Consider the following 21,728-nt stretch of genomic DNA (forward strand, 5'->3'; position numbering starts at 1 on the left):
TTTTGCATAAGCTTTTATTATTTGGAAAAAAAAGTAGGTGGGGAAAGGGGTTCTACTGCTATAAAAACAAACTGAAAACACCTACCTAAACTAAATATTAAACTATTACATATGAACTAACAAAGTGGAAACATACTGGGCAAAGACCAAACAAAAAAGTGCCCTGGGAATTCAGGTTCACCCTGGAAGTAGCCTAAAATTAAGAGGGCTCCTTAAAGAACTTCTGAAAAAGACTGTCACTCTAGGACCTACATGAATCCAAACACTGAAGCTGGATCAGATATACTCCATCTCCAAGGATAAAGGAGCAAAATATTGTCTATCATGTACTCACTCAAGTGTGTTTACTTTTCTGTATGTAGTAAGCCCAGTATCAGCCATAATGGTTCAAAATTAATACTACTTTCTGCCTCACCTTCCGATCATCAGGTACCAGATCCTGAAGCACCTTTCTCTTAGGCCACTCCTTGGCCAGTTCAGCAGAGGCCAGCTCCTGCAGGTGGTATACAGCTATCTTGGCAGAACGCCTCTGAACTCGGCCCCCACTCTTTGGCTCCAAGCTCATGTCCTTCAAGCACTCTGGCTGTCCTGACTCTGGAAAGAAGGATATCTGCAAGAATAAGACACAGTAAAACACAGGCCTGAGAAATGGCTGCCATCAGATCCAGTGATTAAAGGCTGTCTTTCCTGCTCTCAATATTGAAAGAGCTATTGAAAAATAAAAAGAAAGAAAAGAAAGCGACTTACTAGCTTGCTAACCACTAGTATAAAGCTCTACCATCTTAATGCATATTTTACTGGTAAAAAGTTTCTTAGGAGGATAAAATCTGTTGTGTTGGAATAAGTGAAAGTGGTTAAAAGTCAAGATATACCCATATACAAAGAAATAAACATCAACCCATATACAAAAATTAATTCAAAATGGATCATAGACGTAAATGTAAACCATAAAAGTATAAAAATTCTAGAAGAAACCTAGGGAGAACGTTTTGTGATCCTGGGCATGATGTTTTTTTGATGTGTCAACTTGGTGAGGCTACCGTCATCAGTTAACCAACCAAACATTAATCTAAATGCTGATGTGAAGGTATTCTTGTAAATCTAATACATGTCCATAATCAGCTGACTTTAAGTAGGAGAGGTGTGACAGAAAAAAGAGGCAGGAGACATTTCAAGCATGAGAGAGACTCAATACTCTTGCTGACTCGAAGATAAATGGACCATGAGCCAGGGATTGCAGATAGCCTTTAGAAGTTGAGCACATCTCCCAGCAAACACGGAAATGAGGTACTATGCCTGAATGGAACTGAATTCTTGAACCATCTTAATGAGCCTGGAAACAGATCCTCTCCTCAAGCCTCCAGAAAGGAATAGCCCTACCGACACTTTGATTCCAGTCTTGTGAGGCTCTATACAGGGGAACCAGCTGAGCCATGCTGTAACCTGGACTTCTGGCCTAATAAACTGTGAGATAATACAGTTGTGTTGTTTAAGCCATTAATTTTATGGTGACTGTTATAACGCAGCAAAAGAAAATTATACACTGGATTGGGCAAAGATATCTTAGATACAACAACAAAAGCATTATCCATAAAAGGAAAAAAAAGATAAACTGAACTTTATGAAAATTAAGAATTCTGCCCTTTGAAAAACACTATAAAAATGCAAAAACAAGCTACAGACTGGGAGAAAACATTTGCAAAACATGTATGTGCTAAAAGACCCGTGTCCAGGGACTTCCCTGTTGGTCCAGTGGTTAAGACTGTGCTCCCAATGCAAGGGGCACGGGTTCGATCCCCAGTCAGGGAATTCAGATGTTGCCTTCCGCACAGCGCAGCAAAAAATAATAATAAAAATAAATAGATAAAAGACTTGTTTCCAGAATATATAAAAAACTCAAAATATATTTAAAACGTAATAGCAAGACAACAAAAACTGCAATAAAATGAACACAGGATTTCAACAGACACTTCACTAAAGAAGAAACTTCACTAAAGACTGACATTGCCAATAAGCAGATGAAAAGATGGTCAATATCATTAGTCATTAGGGAAATGCACATTTAAACTGCAGTAAAATACCACTACATACCTATCAGAATGGATTTAAAAAATGAACATGACAAGGGCAAGTGCTGATAAAGACGCAAAGCTCCTGGAATTCTCATACTTTGCTGGTGAGAATGCAAAATGGCACAGCCACTTAGGAAAACAGTTTGGCAGTTTCTTACAAAGTTAAACATACACTTATCATATGACCTAACAATCCCATTCCTAAGTATTTACCCAAGAGAAATTAACACACAAAAACCTTTAGGTAAATGTTTATAGCAGCTTACTCAAAACTGCCCAAAACTAGAAATGACACAAATGCTCTTCAACTGGTGAATGGATAAATTGTGAAATATCCATACAATAGAATCCTAGACAGAAACAAAAAGGAATAAACTAATGATCCATGCAATACATGAATGAATCACAAGTGCACTATGCTAAGTGAAAGAAGCCAGACTCAAGAGGGTATATACTGTATGATTCTATTTATATGACATTCCAAAAAAGGCAAAACTATAGGGACAGGAGATAGATCAGTGGTTGCCAGGGGCTGGGGATGGGAAGAACAACTGACTACAAAGGGACACAAAAGAATCTGGGGGGCGTGATCAAATTGTTCTATATCTTGATCATGGTGGTAATTACATGACTGTATGGTTTTGTCAAAACTCTTATAACTGTATACTAAAAAGAGTGAATATTAATTACCATATGTAAGTTATATCTTGAAACTTAACGCTAAAAAAAAAAACAAAAAACGAGGTGGGGGAGCCTAGAAATGTAATCAGGAAAAGAAAAAGTCAAGACAAAAAAATTGGAATAGAGGGATCGGCTGGATAGAATCCCGCAAAATTTCTCGCTTAGGGAGAATGCCTTAAGCTTTAAAAATATAGTAATGAGTTTACTTCTGGGCTTCCCTGGTGGCGCAGTGGTTGGGAGTCCGCCTGCCGATGCAGGGGACACGGGTTCATGCCCCGTTCCGGGAGGATCCCACATGCCGCAGAGCAGCTGGGCCCGTGAGCCATGGCCGCTGAGCCTGCGCTTCCGGAGCCTGTGCTCCGCAGTGGGAGAGGCCACAACAGTGAGAGGCCCGCGTACCGAAAAAAGAAAAAAGAAAAAAAAAAAAAAAAAAAATATATATATATATATATATACATACACATATATATATAGTAATGAGTTTACTTCTGCCCAGACTATACAATGAACTTTGATTTCTTTAACCTAATAATGATCAAACAGCAGACAGGAGAGCACAAAAGAACAAGGAAGAGAGAGAACAAAAACATTCAGATTAAAAGAGACTACAAATGAGGAACCAAGGATGTAGGAAAGATGCAGGGGCACGCAGTCACCGCAGAACAGATCCCCAAACAGGGTCTGGAAAGCAATCAGTACTCACAGGCCCATGCTCTGACCTCAGATGATACGCAAGTCCAGCCTTCGATCTATATGGCTTTCCACAGTGGTGACACTTCAGGGTCATCTTCTCTAGCTCTGCAGCCCCTTTGCCACATTTTCTTACATGATACAGATATCCCATGATGCTGGTGAAGCTACTAGAGCAACTCTGAACAAAGGAGAGAGGCCTATGTTATAATCTTAATTATTTTTATACGATTTCTAAACTTCTAAACAACCACATCATACAAACAGACGCTCTTATATATCACTAGACCCTCTCCAGCATTTCCCATTCGTACAACCCTTCCTTGTCCCTGGCCCAACTGCTGTCCTATCTACCACCAAGTATGATATTCAATCAACTTAGTCAGCAATCAGTAAACTAGAACTGTATACCTCGTCTGTGTCACAGCTTCCTCCTTGGTCTATGATCCAACTCCACCCCAATATCAAACAGCCAGCAATATCAAAGTTCCTCACATGAGGTTACTACAATCCTCTTTATCACACTAAAGAAAGGATGCCAAAGAAACTCCTTCAAACAAAGGGAAAAGGGAGAACAAATTTCTGGAGATGAGAAAGAAAATAAAGAACTGTTAATGAGTTCAGGAGACCCTGAAAAACAGAAGTCGCTCTTATGCTGGAAGATGACACAAAACCAGGTCTGTAAGGGAGAAGCAGGAGACATGGAAGCGAGTAACAGAAAGACATTGACCTGAGACTCCAGGCAGAAGGAGTTGCTGTCTTTGGGCTCTTACCTCACGCATGCACCTCAGCTTTCCCAGTCTCTTGAGAACTGTTCGAAGACGTTCCCTCTCACTTGGCTCATCTATTTCATCTCCAGCCTTCAAGATGGGCTAGAAAGCAAGAGAAGCAAACAGGCAAATGACTCATGGACAAGACAGATACAGAAAAAAAATTCTATCATAGGAGAATCAAGGACTGGACTAATACCTAAGCTGATGCCTATGAAGTCTAAGTTATCTGACTCCTGGCTTTCTCCATCTTCTCCTAAACAGTGAAGTGAATGTAAAGGAACTAAGAGTTCAAAGCCTCTACCTCCCAGGATACGAACCTTTGGGCTAACCTAAACACAAATACCTGTGTATCCACATTTCACTGTGTGTAACTCTTCTATCTAAAGGGTCTTCTTTCTTAACTCCCCATGAAGTCCCAGAGCCTTAGCCATCTCCACTGATTTATGTACACTCATCCAAGTAAAGGCATCCAAATACCACATAGGCTCATACAGCACAGAAGACACTCTTACCAAGCTATTATGATTTGCCATGACATGATACTTCATCCCTGCCAGTGAACGAAGTTGTTTCCCACAATGATGACAAGTGAACATTTCCTACAAGGAAAAAATACTGCTCAGGGCCAGGCTGTTCAACAGAGAAACAGAATGTCACAAAGTCCTATTCAACTGCTCTGGTCTGCATCTCCTTTATTTCCCAAATTCTGTAATAGTCAATGAATCTCAAAATCCCAAAAGCTCATTGTCATGTCCTCAAGGGCAAAGAGGTAAAGGCTATTCATTTTCAAAATAATAAGAACTACCGTTTACTGAGTGCCAGTATTTGCCAAGTAATGGGGTAGGCACTTAGCATGTAATATTTCTTTTTTATCCTCTCATGGACTACACAAGGTAGTAACTATCTCTACTTTATAAATGAGAAAACTGAGGTCCACACATAAAAAGCTAAATGACACAACCAGTAAGTAGCTGAATGAAGAATCAAACTCAAGTCTGTCAGACTCCAGAGTCTATGTTTCCTCTATGACACAATGCTGCCTCTTCTCCACAATAATCAGCATATCTAACACAGTGCCAGAGGTTTAAAGTTTGGGTAAAAAGTCATAACAGTTATGAAATGCCACAAAATATCTAACCTGTTTGCAGTTTTCCATGTGTTTCTTTAAGCCCTCTATGGTCTTTCTCCCCACTGCCTGGCAGGTAGGACAGGAGACACTGCCTTTATCCACAATTTCTAAGTACCACTGCTCCTCTAAACTGCCTACAAAGGAGAGAAAGGAACACTTACAATTTGCAGTATTCTCCAGAAATGAAAAGCACAATCCCAGATTTTAGGAAAAGTATCATAAGGTGGCTTTTCCTCTTCCTGGGGGAAAGACTCTTGCTATATATAACTTCTAGAAATAATTTTTTCAGACAGTGAAGAGTTTCTGAAACTCCTACTCAATTCCCCACCATCAAAACCATCCAACAACCACTCCAAAGCCCAGTGGCTTAAAGAAATGAGCAATAATTTTTTTCCCAGTTTTACTGACGTATAACTGTCAGTGGGTAATATTTTTCATAGTAGCATATAAGAATGGGATACTGAGATATATAACAATCAGTTTGCTAAGTGTTTCCTATGTGCCTGAGACTTTGTTCAATGTTTTTATCCCATTTAATTTTCACAACAATTCTGACTGCCTTTATTATTCCTATTTAGAGACAAGGAAACTGAAGTTTGCAGAAATTAAGAGGCAGGTTGAAAAATTAATGAAGAGCCAAAACTTGAACAAACATGACTGACCTCCAAAGCCATGCGCTTAATAACTGCCTCCCTAAAAAAAATGCTTTGGTACATCATTCCTTTACCAACAACAACAAAAAAGACAGAAGGAGAGAACTAGATCTCACAAAGCTTCCGACAGAAAGCATACCTGCTGCATAAGCTGGTGGTTCCTTCCGAATACGACGAGCCTGGGTTTTGGGATTAGGCTGAGTTTTAGGCCGTTGCTTCCTCCCTGACGCAAGACAGAAACTTGAAGCCCAACACATCACCTTTGCTGACCCCTCTCTAGCACCAAAATCTCTTTCCTCCTCTTCTCAACACCCTAGGCCCCACTCCCTCAACCAAATGACTCCCTTAAGTCATGACAGAAGAAAACAATAAAATAAGGCAGGATGGGGGGGCTTCCCTGGTGGTCCAGTGTTTAAGACTCCGTGCTCCCAATGCAAGGGGCCTGGGTTCAATCGCTGGTCAGGGAACTAAGATCCCACATGCTGCAACTAGAGAGCCCACGCGCTACAACTACTGAGCCTGTGAGCTCTAGAGCCCTCGAGCCTCAACCAGAGAAGCCCATGCGCCACAACTAGAGAGCCCACATGCCACAACTAGAGAAGCCCGTGCGCCACAATGAAGATCCAGCGCAGCCAAAATTAAAAAAAAAAAAAGGCAGGATGGAGGCCATTCCTTGCCAAAAAATTCAAAGGGCTCAAAAGTGCTTAAGGGCCAAAATCTAAGGTCCCTCTCCCTTTCACCTTCAGAGAATAAAGCCCAGGCACGGAGTGAAAAAGAATTAGCAAAGTTACTCCCTTACCATAAAGCTTATGCTTCTTCTGAGGAAATTCTCGATAGTCTTCATCTTCTTCCTGCCTGGGTTTCCTTTTTCCTTTGGCTGATACTCCACCTGACCCTGAAATAACATAGGAAAACAAAACAAAATCTCAGTATGGTTTATATGAGAACATCTACGCCCGCCTTCAAATCATCGATCACAAGACCACCAGGGAAAGATTATCAGCAAGCACAGGTCTTACTGAAGTGTCTGTAACATTTTTAGGGAAGTTAGTATAACTTTTCATTAACTGACTCAACCTCCCCTTTTCCTTTTGTACTGTTCTCCATCCCAAGTTATCAATTGTTCCCTATGAAAAATAAGATCCTTCAGGCAGTGTGATTTGTTTGATCCTAATTTGAGGCTAACTGTTCAAGATAGAGGGCTACTAAGAATCCTTCATACTATAACCACTAAGAAATTCCACTTAGAATAATCCTTACACTAGCCCCTAAATCCTCAACAGAGGATCAAACTAGAACAACGGGAAAGAAAGTTCAATTCGTATGAAGAGGAAAGGCTATACCACATAACCTTAGACAATAAGATCAGCAGAATTTCACTCAGTAAAACAGAGGGACAGTTCATGAAGCTAAGAGTATATGACAGCCTAACACCTTAAAAAAAAATTTCAGGGGACTTCCCTGGCGGTCCACTGGTTAGGACTTGGCGCTTTCACTGCCATGGCCCAGGCTCAATCCCTGGTTGGGGAACTAAGATCCCACAAGCCAAGTGGCATGGCCAAAAAAAAAAAAAAAATTCAACCACTATTAAGCAACACATATGTGGTACTAAATACTTTAAGAGCCATTTACAACAGCTACCTCAAATATAACTTTATAGAGAGTTCCCTGTCTTTGGAATAAGATACTAATACTGATACCTTCAACACGGGAAGTAGCAGCTGGCTTGATCCTTCTCATCTTCATCCAGTAGGTAGACTTTCGGAAGGAGGCTGGGAAATCACTCACCGGTTCACACGAAGAAGCAGATGATGAGCCGCTTAAGGAGTCATCATGAGGGATAGTGTACTGGAAACTATTATCCTTTATGGAGCACTGGGTCCTGCTACTAACATGACACAAAGATAAATACCACAAAGGAGGGTCTGGAGTAAAGTTTCTATTACTTATATTACATCATAAGAAGATAACCAAGTTGGTTACCTGTGCAAAAAACTAAGAAGCCTGATAATAAAAACAATTTAGATTGTAATTTTCTAACAATTAAAATAGTTGACCTAGTACAATACATATAATTATTATTATACTTCACTATAATCAGAAAGCATAAGCAGTCCACATAAATGATCATTCTATAGCCCAAGTCGGCATTCCTTCCTAAATCCATCAATGAAAAGAAAGTAGTAAAATAGGGTGTTCCATGACCCTTCAGAAGATCCCCTGGATCTATAAGCAGGTGTGTCCAGGCCTCCCTATTTCTCTGGCAGAGGGACAGTAACCACTACACCTTGATGTCAGGGCACCCTGTCTTGCTTAGGCAACTTGATACTTAAGATCCCATAGCTAAAGGAAGGGTGCTATCTTGTCTGAGTTAAGCTGGACAGAAGTCTGGTATATAGCTGGATCCAAATTTCTAAATCTAAGACCAGTCAGTATGTAGTCAACAAACATTCCTGAGTAGTGACAAAGTATCTTCTAGATGGCTCAAAGTGTGGTAGAGCAGCAGTTCTCAAAGTGTAGTCCAAGGATCTCTGAGACATTCCTCTTCCAGCTAACTTAACTGTGTGAGGCCTGCCTTAGATTTACGGTTTAGAAAGGTCACTCTGGATGCTGTATGAAAGATGACCCATGGAGGATGAGTGAAAGAAAGGAGAAGAGTTAGCAGCTTATTGCAATAGTATGGATAAGAGATGATGAAAGCTTGAACTTGAACTAAGGTTTCATAGTAGAGATGATAAACTGACAGATTCAAGACAACACTTTAGAGGTACAGTTGGTAACAATTATACATAGAGGTTTGTGGTAGCAGGTAGATGGAAGTAACAAAGGTGACCATTCTTAGGAGTAAATAAAGGTAAAATGTGATAGATGCCTGCTACGGAATATTATGTAGCTGTTAGAAGCAATAAACCATTTCTACACATCTAGAGATACGAACATAACTAAAAAGCATACTGTTCAATAAAAAAAAAGAACAAGATGTACAGTACAATGTCAAGTCAGTAAGTTAAAAACAATTACACAAGCAAACAGCACTAGCTATTTTATAAGGACTCATAAATATTTAAGGACAAATATCAAACTTGTTTGTATGGTTGTCTCTGGGAGGAAGGGGATGGATGTGGGGATAGGGAAAACAAAAAATAACAGGGACTTACAAAGTCAGTATGCTATAAAAAGGGAAAAATGATTCTCAGTTCTGTACATGAGGTCCAATATTACAAATTTAATACAGAGATGTCCTGGTTCCAGCACAGTGGCATATACCCACTACAGCCCATCCCTCTTGCTGATTACAACTAAAAACTCTGGACCTCAAAAAGTAAACAAAAGCAGATGGATTGTGGAGAAGAGTTAAAACTGGGAGAAGTGAGCCACATGGGGTATGTTTCCCAGTTTTTTTTTTTTCTCTCAGCTGCAGCTTTGCAACAAGGGTGGCCCCCACTCACAGACCAGCATGGGCAGACTAAATTCTCATAGAAACTCCATCTTTCTGGTCTTAGAAACCAGGAAAAGGGGTCTCTATAGACTAGAGAATGTGGGGGAATCATGGAGAAGAGACAGGCAAAGAAGATGACCTCATATTTCTGTGTACAAATCCACACAAATCACAGCTTAACCTGAGCTATGTATGTGTGGAGCATACCCAAACCAGCTTAGCAAAGACTTTGAAAGTGAAATAAGATTTAAATAAACTACACAAGTCTCAGCCTAACTCCTGAGTTACTATTCTGAGACAGAGCCAAACCAATGTATCAAAAGCTTGGAGAACTGAAACAAGATTTGAAAAACCTGAAAAAGTCTCAAACTAACCCCTGAGCTCTAAACCATCACAGAAAAGACTCAAAAGAATGGAACCTCAGTTCCACTGAACCAATGCCTTCAGAAAGTAGGACAGAATTTATGGTCTGAACCTAAACAGGTTACCTGCTAAAATAAAAACAGCAACAATCCCCAGAAGATCCTAAAAGACCCACAGTATACACAAATAACATTCACAGTCTTGAGAATAAATTCCAAAATTATGCAATTCACAAAGAACCAGGAAAATGTGAGCAATTCTCAAAGGACAGATGATAAACAGATGTTGGAAGATGATGCAGATGTTGGAACTATCAAAGCCTTTAAAGCAGCTATTATAACTATGCTCCACGATAGAAAAGAAAACACACTGGAAATGAAGGAAAATGTAGGAATTATCAGCAGAAAAACAGAAATCATAAAAAGGAGAAAATTAATTTTAAAACTGAAAAGTAACAAATAAAATTAAAACTCACTGGATGGGCTAGTAATAGAATGGAGATGGCAGAGGAAAAAATCTATGAACTTGAAGACAGATCAATAGAAATTATCCAATCTGAAGAACAAAGAGGACAAAAGACTGAAAAACAGTCAACAGAGCCCCAACAACCTGTGGTGTCAATATCAAAAGATCTAACTTAAGCATAGTTGTAATCCCAGAAGAAGAGGAAAGAGAGATTGAGGAAAACTTTTTGAAAAAAATAATGGTGGAAAAATCCCCCAAATTTAATGAAAAACTTAAATTTACAGATTTAAGGAGCTCAATAAACACTCAATAGAAAAACACACCTAGATATATCTTAATGAAACTGTTTAAAACTGAAGATTTTTTAAAAATCCAGAAAGCAGCTAGAAAAAAATGACATATTACATACAGAGAACAATGATTCAAATGATTGTGAATTTCTCAACAGAAACCAAGGACAAGACAGCACAACAACATATTTAAAATCCTGAGAGAAAAGATTTATCAATCCAAAATTCCATATTCAGTGAAAACAGCCTTTAGGAATATTTCTTCAGATGAAGAAAAACTAAGAAAATTTGTTGTCAGCAGACCGCGCTCTATGAAAAATGCTAGGAAATAATTCCAGCTGAAGGAAAAATGACACCAGAGAGAAATTTGGGTTTTTAAGAATGAAGAAAGATCAAGAGAAATGGCAAACAGCCAGGTAAATATTAAAAACTCTTTAAAGCAAAATTTTAGCATTATCTGGTAAGGTTTTCAATAAATGTAGATGTAATATATATGACAGCTATAATTTAGTGGTCAGCAGGTAGGGGGTTAAAGGAATCTATATGGTCTAAGGCTTCTACATTTAAGCAAAGAAGTAGTATTTTAACTCTAAGTAGATGATGAAAGGGTAGGTATATATTGTAATTCCTAGAGCAACCACTACCAAACCTCCCCCTCAAAGGAAAAAAAAGGTGGGGGTAGCAGGAGAGAGAACTAAAATCAAATAGATAAATTAAAATGGCACACTAAACATTTAAATAATCCAAAAGAGGGTACAGAGGAACAAAAAACAGAGTAGAGAGAAAAAATAATTAAACGGTAGACCTAAATCCAATCATGCAATAATTAATTTAAATGTTCATGGTCTAAATACTCCAGTTAAAAGTCAGAGATTGAGAGAATAAACAAAGAAGCAATATCCTAGTATATGCTGCCTACAGAGGCACACTTTATTTAAATATAAAGACATATATAGATTGGAAGTAAAAGGATGAAAAAATTATACCATGCCATCAGCAAACACAAGAAGGCTGGAGTGGCCATTTTAATATCAGATAAAATAGACTTCAAGACAAAGAGTATTACCAGAGATAAAAAGGGACATTTCATAATAATTAAAATGACAAATCATCAGGAAAACATAATTACTCATTGCATGTGTCTAACAATAGAGGCTCAAAGTACACAAAGCAAAACTGATAGAAAAAGAAACGTAGACAATTCTACAATCTTACCAGAAATCTTAAGTCCTCCTCCTCTTAGGAACTGACAGACTAGACAAAAATTGAGTAAAGACACAGAAGATCTGAACTACACTGTTAGCCAACTTGCTGTAGTTGACATTTATAGAACACTACATCCAACACTATGGGATATACTTTCTTTTCAAGAGCACACTGTACATTCACAAGATAGGTCATATACTGGGCTATAAACTTTAAACTTAAAAAGATGAAAATCATACATGTGTTCCCTGACCACATCAGAATTAAATTAGAAACCAAGAATAGCAAGGTATCTAAAATAAAAAATAAATCTGGCAATTAAAGAATCCAATTCTAAATAATTCATGGGTCAAAAATGAAATCACATGGGCTTCCTTGGTGGCGCAGTGGTTGAGAGTCCGCCTGCCGATACAGGAGACACGGGTTCATGCCCTGGTCTGGGAAGATCCCACATGCTGTGGAGTGGCTGGGACCGTGAGCCATGGCCGCTGAGCCTGTGCGTCCAGAGCCTGTGCTCTGCAACGGGAGAGGCCACAACAGTGAGAAGCCCGCGTACCGAAAAAAAAAAAAAAAAAGAAATCACAAAGGAAATTCAAAAACATTTTAAGTGAATAACAACAAAAATATACATATCAAAATTTGTGGGATGCAACTAAAGCAGTACTTAGAAGGAAACTTAAAGCTGTAAATGCTTATGTTAGAAAAGAAGATCTAGGGGGTTCCCTGGTGGTGCAGTGGTTGAGAGTCTGCCTGCTAATGCAGGGGACACGTGTTCGAGCCCTGGTCTGGGAGGATCCCACATGCTGCGGAGCAACTAGGCCCATGAGCCACAACTACTGAGCCTGCGCATTTGGAGCTTGTGCTCCGCAACAAGAGAGGCCACGATACTGAGAGGCCTGCGCACCACGATGAAGAGTGGCCCCCTCTTGCCACAACTAGAGATAGCTTCGTACAGAAACGAAGACCCAACACAGCAAAAATTAATTAATTAATTAATAAACTCTTACCCCAAACATCTTCTTAAAAAGAAAGAAAAGAAGATCTAAAATCAATGAGTTAACATTTCATCTTAAGGTACCTTAAAAAGAAGATCAAAGTAAGCCCAAAGAAATAGAAGGAACAACATAATAAAAAGAAGAAATTCACAAATTAGGAAACAGACTTTACAGAAAATCTGGTTCTTTGAAAAGATCACAAAATTGGCAACACTGTAGCTAGACTGATCAAGAAAAAAAGATACCAAAGATACCACAAATAACCAATGTCAGAAATTAAAGAGGGGTTATTATTATACATCATACAGACATTAAAATAACGAGAATACTTCGAAAAACTTTATGCCAAAAAAACTGACAAATTAAGATGAACAAATTTCTTAAAAAATACAACTTCTAGTTGTAGGGGACTTCATAGTAGGGGACTTTAACACCCCACTTTCACCAATGGACAGATCATCCAAAATGAAAATAAATAAGGAAACACAAGTTTTAAATGATACATTAAACAAGATAGACTTAATTGATATTTATTTATATTTAACTGACATTTAAGTATTTATATTTATAAATTTATATTTAATTGATATTTATATTCAATCCAAAAACAACAGAATACACATTTTTCTCAAGTGCTCATGGAACATTCTCCAGGATAGATCGTATCTTGGGTCACAAATCTAGCCTTGGTAAATTTAAGAAAACTGAAATCGTATCAAGTATCTTTTCTGACCACAACGCTATGAGACTAGATATCAATTACAGGAAAAGATCTGTAAAAAATACAAACACATGGAGGCTAAACAATACACTACTTAATAACAAAGTGATCACTAAAGAAATCGAAGAGGAAATCAAAAAATACCTAGAAACAGGGGCTTCCCTGGCGGCGCAGTGGTTGAGAGTCCGCCTGCCGATGCAGGGGATACGGGTTCATGTCCCGGTCCAGGAGGATCCCACATGCCACAGAGCGGCTGGGCCCGTGAGCCATGGCTGCTGAGCCTGCTCGTCCAGAGCCTGTGCTCCGCAACAGGAGAGGCCACGACAGTGAGAGGCCCGCGTACCACAAAACAAAAAAAAATACCTAGAAACAAATGACAATGGAGACATGACGACCCAAAACCTATGGGATGCAGCAAAAGCAGTTCTAAGAGGGAAGTTTATAGCAATACAATCCTACCTTAAGAAACAAGAAACATCTCAAATAAACAACCTAACCTTGCACCTAAAGCAATTAGAGAAAGAAGAACAAAAAAATCCCAAATTTAGCAGAAGGAAAGAAATCATAAAGATCAGATGAGAAATAAATGAAAATGAAATGAAGGAAACAACAGCAAAGATCAATAAAACTAAAAGCTGGTTCTTTGAGAAGATAAACAAAATTGATAAACCATTAGCCAGACTCATCAAGAAAAAAAGGAAGACTCAAATCAATAGAATTAGAAATGAAAAAGGAGACGTAACAACTGACACTGCAGAAATACAAAAGATTATTAGAGATTACTACAAGCAACTCTATGCCAATAAAATGGACAACCTGGAAGAAATGGACAAATTCTTAGAAATGCACAACCTGCCAAGACTGAACCAGGAAGAAATAGAAAATATGAACAGACCAATCACAAGCACTGAAATTGAAACTGTGATTAAAAATCTTCCAACAAACAAAAGCCCAGGACCAGAAGGCTTCACAGGTGAATTCTACCAAACATTTAGAGAAGAGCTAACACCTATCCTTTTCAAACTCTTCCAAAAGATAGCAGGGGGAGGAACACTCCCAAACTCATTCTATGAGGCCACCATCACCCTGATACCAAAACCAGACAAAGACGTCACAAAGAAAGAAAACCACAGGCCAATATCACTGATGAACACAGATGCAAAAATCCTCAACAATTACTAGCAAACAAAATCCAACAGCACATTAAAAGGATCATACACCATGATCAAGTGGGGTTTATTCCAGGAATGCAAGGATTCTTCAATATACGCAAATCAATCAACGTGATACACCATATCAACAAACTGAAGGAGAAAAACCATATGATCATCTCAATAGATGCAGAGAAAGCTTTTGACAAAATTCAACACCCATTTATGATAAAAACCCTGCAGAAAGTAGGCACAGAGGGAACTTTCCTCAACATAATAAAGGCCATATATGACAAACCCACAGCCAACATCGTCCTCAATGGTGAAAAACTGAAACCATTTCCACTAAGATCAGGAACAAGACAAGGTTGCCCATTCTCACCACTCTTATTCAACATAGTTTTCGAAGTTCTAGCCACAGCAATCAGAGAAGAAAAAGAAATAAAAGGAATCCAAATAGGAAAAGAAAAAGTAAAGCTGTCACTGTTTGCAGATGACATGATACTATACACAGAGAATCCTAAGGATGCTACCAAAAAACTACTAGAGCTAATCAATGAATTTGGTAAAGTAGCAGGATACAAAATTAATGCACAGAAATCTCTGGCATTCTTATACACTAATGATGAAAAATCTGAGAGTGAAATTAAGAAAACACTCCCATTTCCATTGCAACAAAAAGAATGAAATATCTAGGAATAAACCTACCTAAGGAGACAAAGACCTATATGCAGAAAATTATAAGACACTGATGAAAGAAATTAAAGATGATACAAATAGATGGAGAGATATACCATGTTCTTGGATTGGAAGAATCAACATTGAGAAAATGACTCTATTACCCAAAGCAATCTACAGATTCAATGCAATCCCTATCAAACTACCACTGGCATTTTTTACAGAACTAGAACAAAAAATTTCACAATTTGTATGAAAACACAAAAGACCCCCAATAGCCAAAGCAATCTTGAGAACGAAAAACGGAGCTGGAGGAATCAGGCTCCCTGACTTCAGACTATACTACAAAGCTACAGTAATCAAGACAGTATGGTACCGGCACAAAAACAGAAATATAGATCAATGGAACAGGATAGAAAGCCCAGAGATAAACCCACACACATATGGTCACCTTATCTTTGATAAAGGAGGCAAGAATATACAGTGGAGAAAAGACATCCTCTTCAATAAGTGGTGCTGGGAAAACTGGACAGGTACATGTAAAAGAATGAAATTAGAACACTCCCTAACACCATACACAAAAATAAACTCAAAATGGGTTAAAGACCTAAATGTAAGGCCAGACACTATCAAACTCTTAGAGGAAAACATAGGCAGAACACTCTATGACATCAATCACAGCAAGATCCTTTTTGACCCACCTCCTAGAGCAATGGAAATAAAAACAAAAATAAACAAATGGGACCTAATGAAACGTAAAAGCTTTTGCACAGCAAAGGATACCATAAACAAGACCAAAAGACAACCCTCAGAATGGGAGAAAATAGTTGCAAATGAAGCAACTGACAAAGGATTAATCTCCAAAATTTACAAGCAACTCATGCAGCTCAATAACAAAAAAACAAACAACCCAATCCAAAAATGGTCAGAAGACGTAAACAGACATTTCTCCAGAGAAGATATACAGATTGCCAACAAACACATGAAAGAATGCTCAACATTGCTAATCATTAGAGAAGTGCAAATCAAAACTACAATGAGGTATCACCTCACACCGGTCAAAATGGCCATCATCAAAAAATCTAGAAACAATAAATGCTGGAGAGGGTGTGAAGAAAAGGGAACCCTCTTGCACTGTTGGTGGGAATGTAAATTGATACAGCCACTATGGAAAACAGTATGGAGGTTCCTTAAAAAACTAAAACTAGAACTACCATACGACCCAGCAATCCCACTACTGGGCATATACCCTGAGAAAACCATAATTCAAAAAGAGTCATGTACCAAAATGTTCATTGCAGCTCTATTTACAATAGCCAGGACATGGAAGCAACCTAGGTGTCCATCAACAGATGAATGGATAAAGAAGATGTGGCACATATATACAATGGCATATTACTCAGCCATAAAACGAAACGAAATTGAGTTATTTATAGTGAGGTGGATGGACCTGGAGTCTGTCATACAGAGTGAAGTAAGTCAGAAGGAGAAAAACAAATACCGTATGCTAACACATATATATGGAATCTAAGAAAATAAATGTCATGAAGAGCCTAGGGGTAGGACGGGAATAAAACACAGACCTACTAGAGCATGGACTTGAGGATATGGGGAGGGGGAAGGGTAAGCTGTGACGAAGTGAGAGAGTGGCATGGACATATATACACTACCAAAAGTAGGGTGGATAGCTAGTGGGAAGCAGCTGCATGGCACAGGGAGATCAGCCAGGTGGTTTGTGACCACCTAGAGGGGTGAGACAGGGAGGGTGGGAGGGAGGTAGACGCAAGAGGGAAGAGATATGGGAACATATGTATGTGTATAACTGATTCACTTTCTTGTAAAGCAGAAACTAACACACCATTGTAAAGCAATTATACTCCAATAAAGATGTTTAAAAAAAGTGTATTCTTAGCTACTAGCAACAAGCAACTAGAAGATGAACTTATAAAAATAATAGCATTTACAATAACAAAAAACACAGGAACCTAGGAACAAATCTAGGAACCTAGAAACAAATCTAACAAAAGCCATCCAAGAATTTTATAATGAAAACTACAACACACTGGTGAAAGAAATTGAAGACCTAAATAAATGGAAAAATATAACATGCTCATAAATCAGAAAATTCAATATTGTTAAAACGGCAATTCTCCCTAAATCGACCTATAGATTCAATACATATACCAATACTCCAGCATGCTTCTTTTTATAGAAATAACAAACTGATTGTAGAATTTATATTAAAAGGCCAAGAAAATACAATAGCTGAAAGAATCTTGAAAAAAACAACAAAGTTAGATGACTTACCTTATCTGATTTCAGGACTTACTCTAATGCTACAGTATCAAAACAATTTAGTATTGGCAAAAAGACAGACATACACATTAATGGAAGAGAATAATGAAAGTCCAGAAACAGACCCACACCTATACATGTTCAACTGATTTTTAACAAAGATGCCAAGGCAACTGAACAGGGAAAGGATAGTCTTTTCAACAACGGGATATACAAATGGAAAGAAATTAATATTGACCTTTATAACACACCATACATAAAAATTAACTCTAAATGAGCCATAGACCTGAATGTAAAACCTATAAAACTTCTGGAAGAAAGCAAAGGAAAAAATCTTTGCAATTAGGGATGGCAAAGTTTTCTTAAATAGAATACAAATAGCATGAAACATAAAAGGAAAAAATGATAAAATTTTTATTATTTTTAATGATAAATTTAAAACTTTGGCTCTTCAAAAGACACCATTAAGAAAATGAAATGCAAACCACTGATGAGGAAATATTCAAGACACATATAACAAAAGAACTGTGTTCAGAAAATATTTTTTTAATTAAATTATACAATTTAATGGTGAGACAAAACACAATTTTTTTGGGGGGGGGTGGCAAAAGACGTCAACAGACAGTTGACAAAAGAAGATATATGAATGGCCAATAAGCACATGAACAGATGTTTTACACCACTATTCATCAGGAAAATGCTCATTAAAACCACAATGAAACACAATTGTACACCCATTAAATCAGCTAAAATTAGAGACTTACTCTCCTACCCTGCTGGTAGGAATGTAAAATAATACCACTAGTTTGGAAGACTGACAATTTCTTAAAAAGTTAAACATACTCCTGACATAGGACCCAATCAACCTAAGATGGTAAATTCCATCTTAATAAATAAATACTGTGTTAAGTATTTATCAAAAGAAACAAAAATATTTTTCCACAGAGACTTGCCCATGAATGTTCACAGCAGTTTTACTGTAATACTTCCACACTGAGAATAACCCAAATGTCCCTCAAGATAGATGGCTAAACAAACTATGTTATATCCATAATGGAATTCTGTTTAGCAACAAAAACTATTCTTCATTCAAAATCATTATTCTGAGTGAAAGAAATCATGCAAAAAGAGGACACAATGTCTGATTTCATTTATAGAAAACCCTAGAACATGCAAACCACTGTACAGTGACAGAAAACAGGTCAGGGGGGTGTCTGGGGACAGGAGTGGAGGGAGTAATGAATTGCAAAGGGATGTGAAAAAACTTCTGGGAGAGATGGAAATGTTATCTTGATTGTGGTGACAGTTTCACGGGTACTTACATATGTCAAAGCTGAAGATATTGTATATGTATATCTATATATTTATACAACATACTTATTGTATAAATATATGCAGTCTATTGTACTTCAATTCTACTTCAATGAAGGTATAAAAAAATTTTTAGTGGGAACTGGCAGTCCTCTAGGGCCAAAATCCACCATCCCAAACAATGGGAACAATCTCTACTAGAAAGACTTGATAGTATCAACAGGCCCTTAAGAGTCAAGTCCCATCTGACTCCTCTTAGGAAACTGTCCTCAAAGAAATTTCTTTGCTGTCAATGTAGGACTCGGATATACCAACCTCCCTGCTCATGAATAAGCACGAGTACAGTGAAAAAAAAATCAACAGTTTTAAAATCTTGGGGATTAAGTCAACGTAGATAGGGAATCCCTCCCTCCAGCTCTCTTTTATTTTTAAAGGACTCAACAAAAACAATTCTCAAGTATTTTTCACTACCTATCAACTCAGGGTATTTGATTATTTGTTAAAAACCAGATTAATCTCAAACTTCTCTTTCCATAAATATGACAAGAAAAAGCTTTTGGCTCATACAATAACTATCATAATTGTAGTGACTTTAAAATAACCTGTTGTGTGTGGTGCTATCTTTCAGTCTCAGCTTCTGATCACAAAGATGAGAAGTTTAACCTATTTTCAACTCCTTTTTGATCTACCAAGAATTTTTAAGAGCCCCTAGTTCACTCTCTAGGTGCAAATATTTAGATATCATTAGAAAAGTATTTTATGTTCATCTCAGTATCCTTTGCAGCCTTTTTTTTATTCTACTCAATCCTTAAATACTGGTGTTTTCCACGGTTTCATCCTCTACTCTCTTCTAGTCTCATTTCTCATGGAGGATTCTCAAACTTCACAATGTCCTAGGAGGCCAGTTAAAAATAAGGATTCTGATGCCCTAACCCCAATGATTCTGATTCTGATTAATAGATGAGGGCCCATTAATCTTTACATTTCTGAACAATTACCCACTTGCTATTCCATTAAATCCTTTTACCCATTCACATTCTGTTCTTCTGAAAAACAAAAACAAAAAACAAAAAAACAAAACAAAACCCTTTTCCTTCTGGCTAACTGTATTATTCCTTGACTTTCAAGTCTGTTTAGGGGTGATTTGCTCTGGCAACCCTTCCCTTCCAAATATCACTCCCCTTCCCCAAAGGCTATACTAAATTCCTGTTTAAAAACATTTCATTACACTGTATTGTGTGGATCTCCTTGCCTAAATTGGTTAGACTGTTTAGTTGTGTGTTTTTCATGTCTGTGTATCTAACCTACCACAGAGCTGGCACAAAGCAGATATTTAGTAAATACTGTATGAATGAATTAATCCCTTCCAATGAGTATCTCCTTAACAAGAACCTTTTTTGTATTAATATGGAAAAGCTTAGCACATTCAGTAAACAATATAATAAACCAGTCTTGAAGCCAAGTAGTTTCAAAATATAAGCATTTCTTAAGTCATTTTTATCAGTCCTTCCCAAGTTCATCAATGTATTCATGAGTACATATTTGATGTCTAAAGAAATGCAGGGCTACACTGAGTCACACATTCCATTTTTATTATAATTCGTACTTTTTTTTTTTCAAAAGAAGTTTTCCTCCTCCACACTAGGATTAGACTTGCACTGTCCAATCAGGTGGCCACTAGTCACAGGTGGCTATTTAAATTAATTAAAATACAATTGAAAATTCAGCTCCTCACTGACATAAGCCACATTTCAAGCGCTCAACAGTCATACGTGGCTAGTGGCTACAGTACTGGACAGTGCGGATACACACATTTTCATCATCACGGGAAGTCCTATTGGACAGCGCTGGCGACACAATTATAAATGGATCGCACAAAACCTCACTTACTTCTTAGCTCCCACGATCCTCGTGCTCCTCTGCTGCTTAAAGGATGTGGGTCCCGGGGTCTAGCAAATTGCAAGCACATGAGTAAATGCTAGGGGCCTCTGAACCTTGACCACAAAAAGACGAATCCCCCTGTGCCAAGAAATGAAGCTCTCCCGGGGCTACTCTCTCAAACGGAAGAAGGCAAGACTTTTTACGAAAAATGTGCCGCCCTATCTTCCTACAGGGTCAAGACAGGTGACAACACTGGAGCCTTCATCTCCCCCATTCTCAAAGCCCCGTCCTAGAAAGAGGCTCTAAAAGGGAGACAGAAAGCGAGGACAACGGATATGGGAGGCACTGGGAATGTAAAAGGAAAGAGACTAACGGCAATCTGACGAGGAACTGAGTCCAAGGGGGTGGGGTTCGGGCAGCAGAAGTGGGGGGAAAAAACGAGGGGGCTGGTATATCTGACCTAAAAGGGTGGGGCCTGCGATGGGCTCTGATAAAACCAACTCTGAGCAGGGGACAAAAGCGAGGGACCGCGTGTGGCGGGCTCGACAGCGCTACCCCTAAAGCGTAACGGTCAAACCGATAAACTCACGGCGGGCACTGCACCGAGTCTGGAAGACATCACTCCCTCTCCACGCCTAACAAATTCACCCAAGGGCTCCGGCCAGATCAACGCCACTTCCGCTCTCCTCTCCGCTCCCGGATGTGGAGTCGGCGCCGCGAGCCCGGTGCCGAACGTCTACTTCCGCCTCTCAGCTTCCGAGGGGGCTGCAGCAGGGCGAGTCACGTGACCAACCCCCCGACACCCCCGCCCCACACACACTTCCTCTGAGACCCCGCCCCGGGAGTGCTCTTTGGGACCCGGGAAACTGGAAGTTGGGGGTTGGAGCCTCTGCTTGGCCTCGGAGTCTCTCCGTCTCATTCCCTCCGTTTGCACT

General features: G+C 38.7%; 1 protein-coding gene across 4 annotated transcripts in view; it reads right to left on the reverse strand.

Moving 5' to 3' along the window:
- The window catches only part of ZNF512 (zinc finger protein 512), a 39,059-nt gene extending 17,516 nt beyond the window's left edge, over positions 1-21,543 (reverse strand). Inside the window, exons 1-10 of one of the 4 annotated variants that reach the window (XM_059079498.2) lie at positions 21,383-21,543; positions 20,803-20,861; positions 7,699-7,883; positions 6,798-6,893; positions 6,138-6,221; positions 5,355-5,479; positions 4,729-4,815; positions 4,217-4,315; positions 3,457-3,624; positions 416-610 (exon numbers count right to left, since the gene is read on the reverse strand). In XM_059079498.2, coding sequence (XP_058935481.1) covers positions 416-610; positions 3,457-3,624; positions 4,217-4,315; positions 4,729-4,815; positions 5,355-5,479; positions 6,138-6,221; positions 6,798-6,893; positions 7,699-7,883; positions 20,803-20,861; positions 21,383-21,412 — 1,128 coding nt within the window. In that variant the 5' untranslated portion in view covers positions 21,413-21,543. Of the gene's footprint in view, positions 1-415; positions 611-3,456; positions 3,625-4,216; positions 4,316-4,728; positions 4,816-5,354; positions 5,480-6,137; positions 6,222-6,797; positions 6,894-7,698; positions 7,887-20,802; positions 20,862-21,382 lie in introns of all 4 variants that reach the window. The other 3 variants (XM_059079497.2, XM_067007894.1, XM_059079499.2) reach the window with 3 other exon arrangements.
- Positions 21,544-21,728: the final 185 nt, after the last annotated feature.

Source organism: Kogia breviceps, chromosome 11 (genome assembly GCF_026419965.1).
Source record: "Kogia breviceps isolate mKogBre1 chromosome 11, mKogBre1 haplotype 1, whole genome shotgun sequence".
NCBI lineage: Eukaryota > Metazoa > Chordata > Mammalia > Artiodactyla > Physeteridae > Kogia > Kogia breviceps.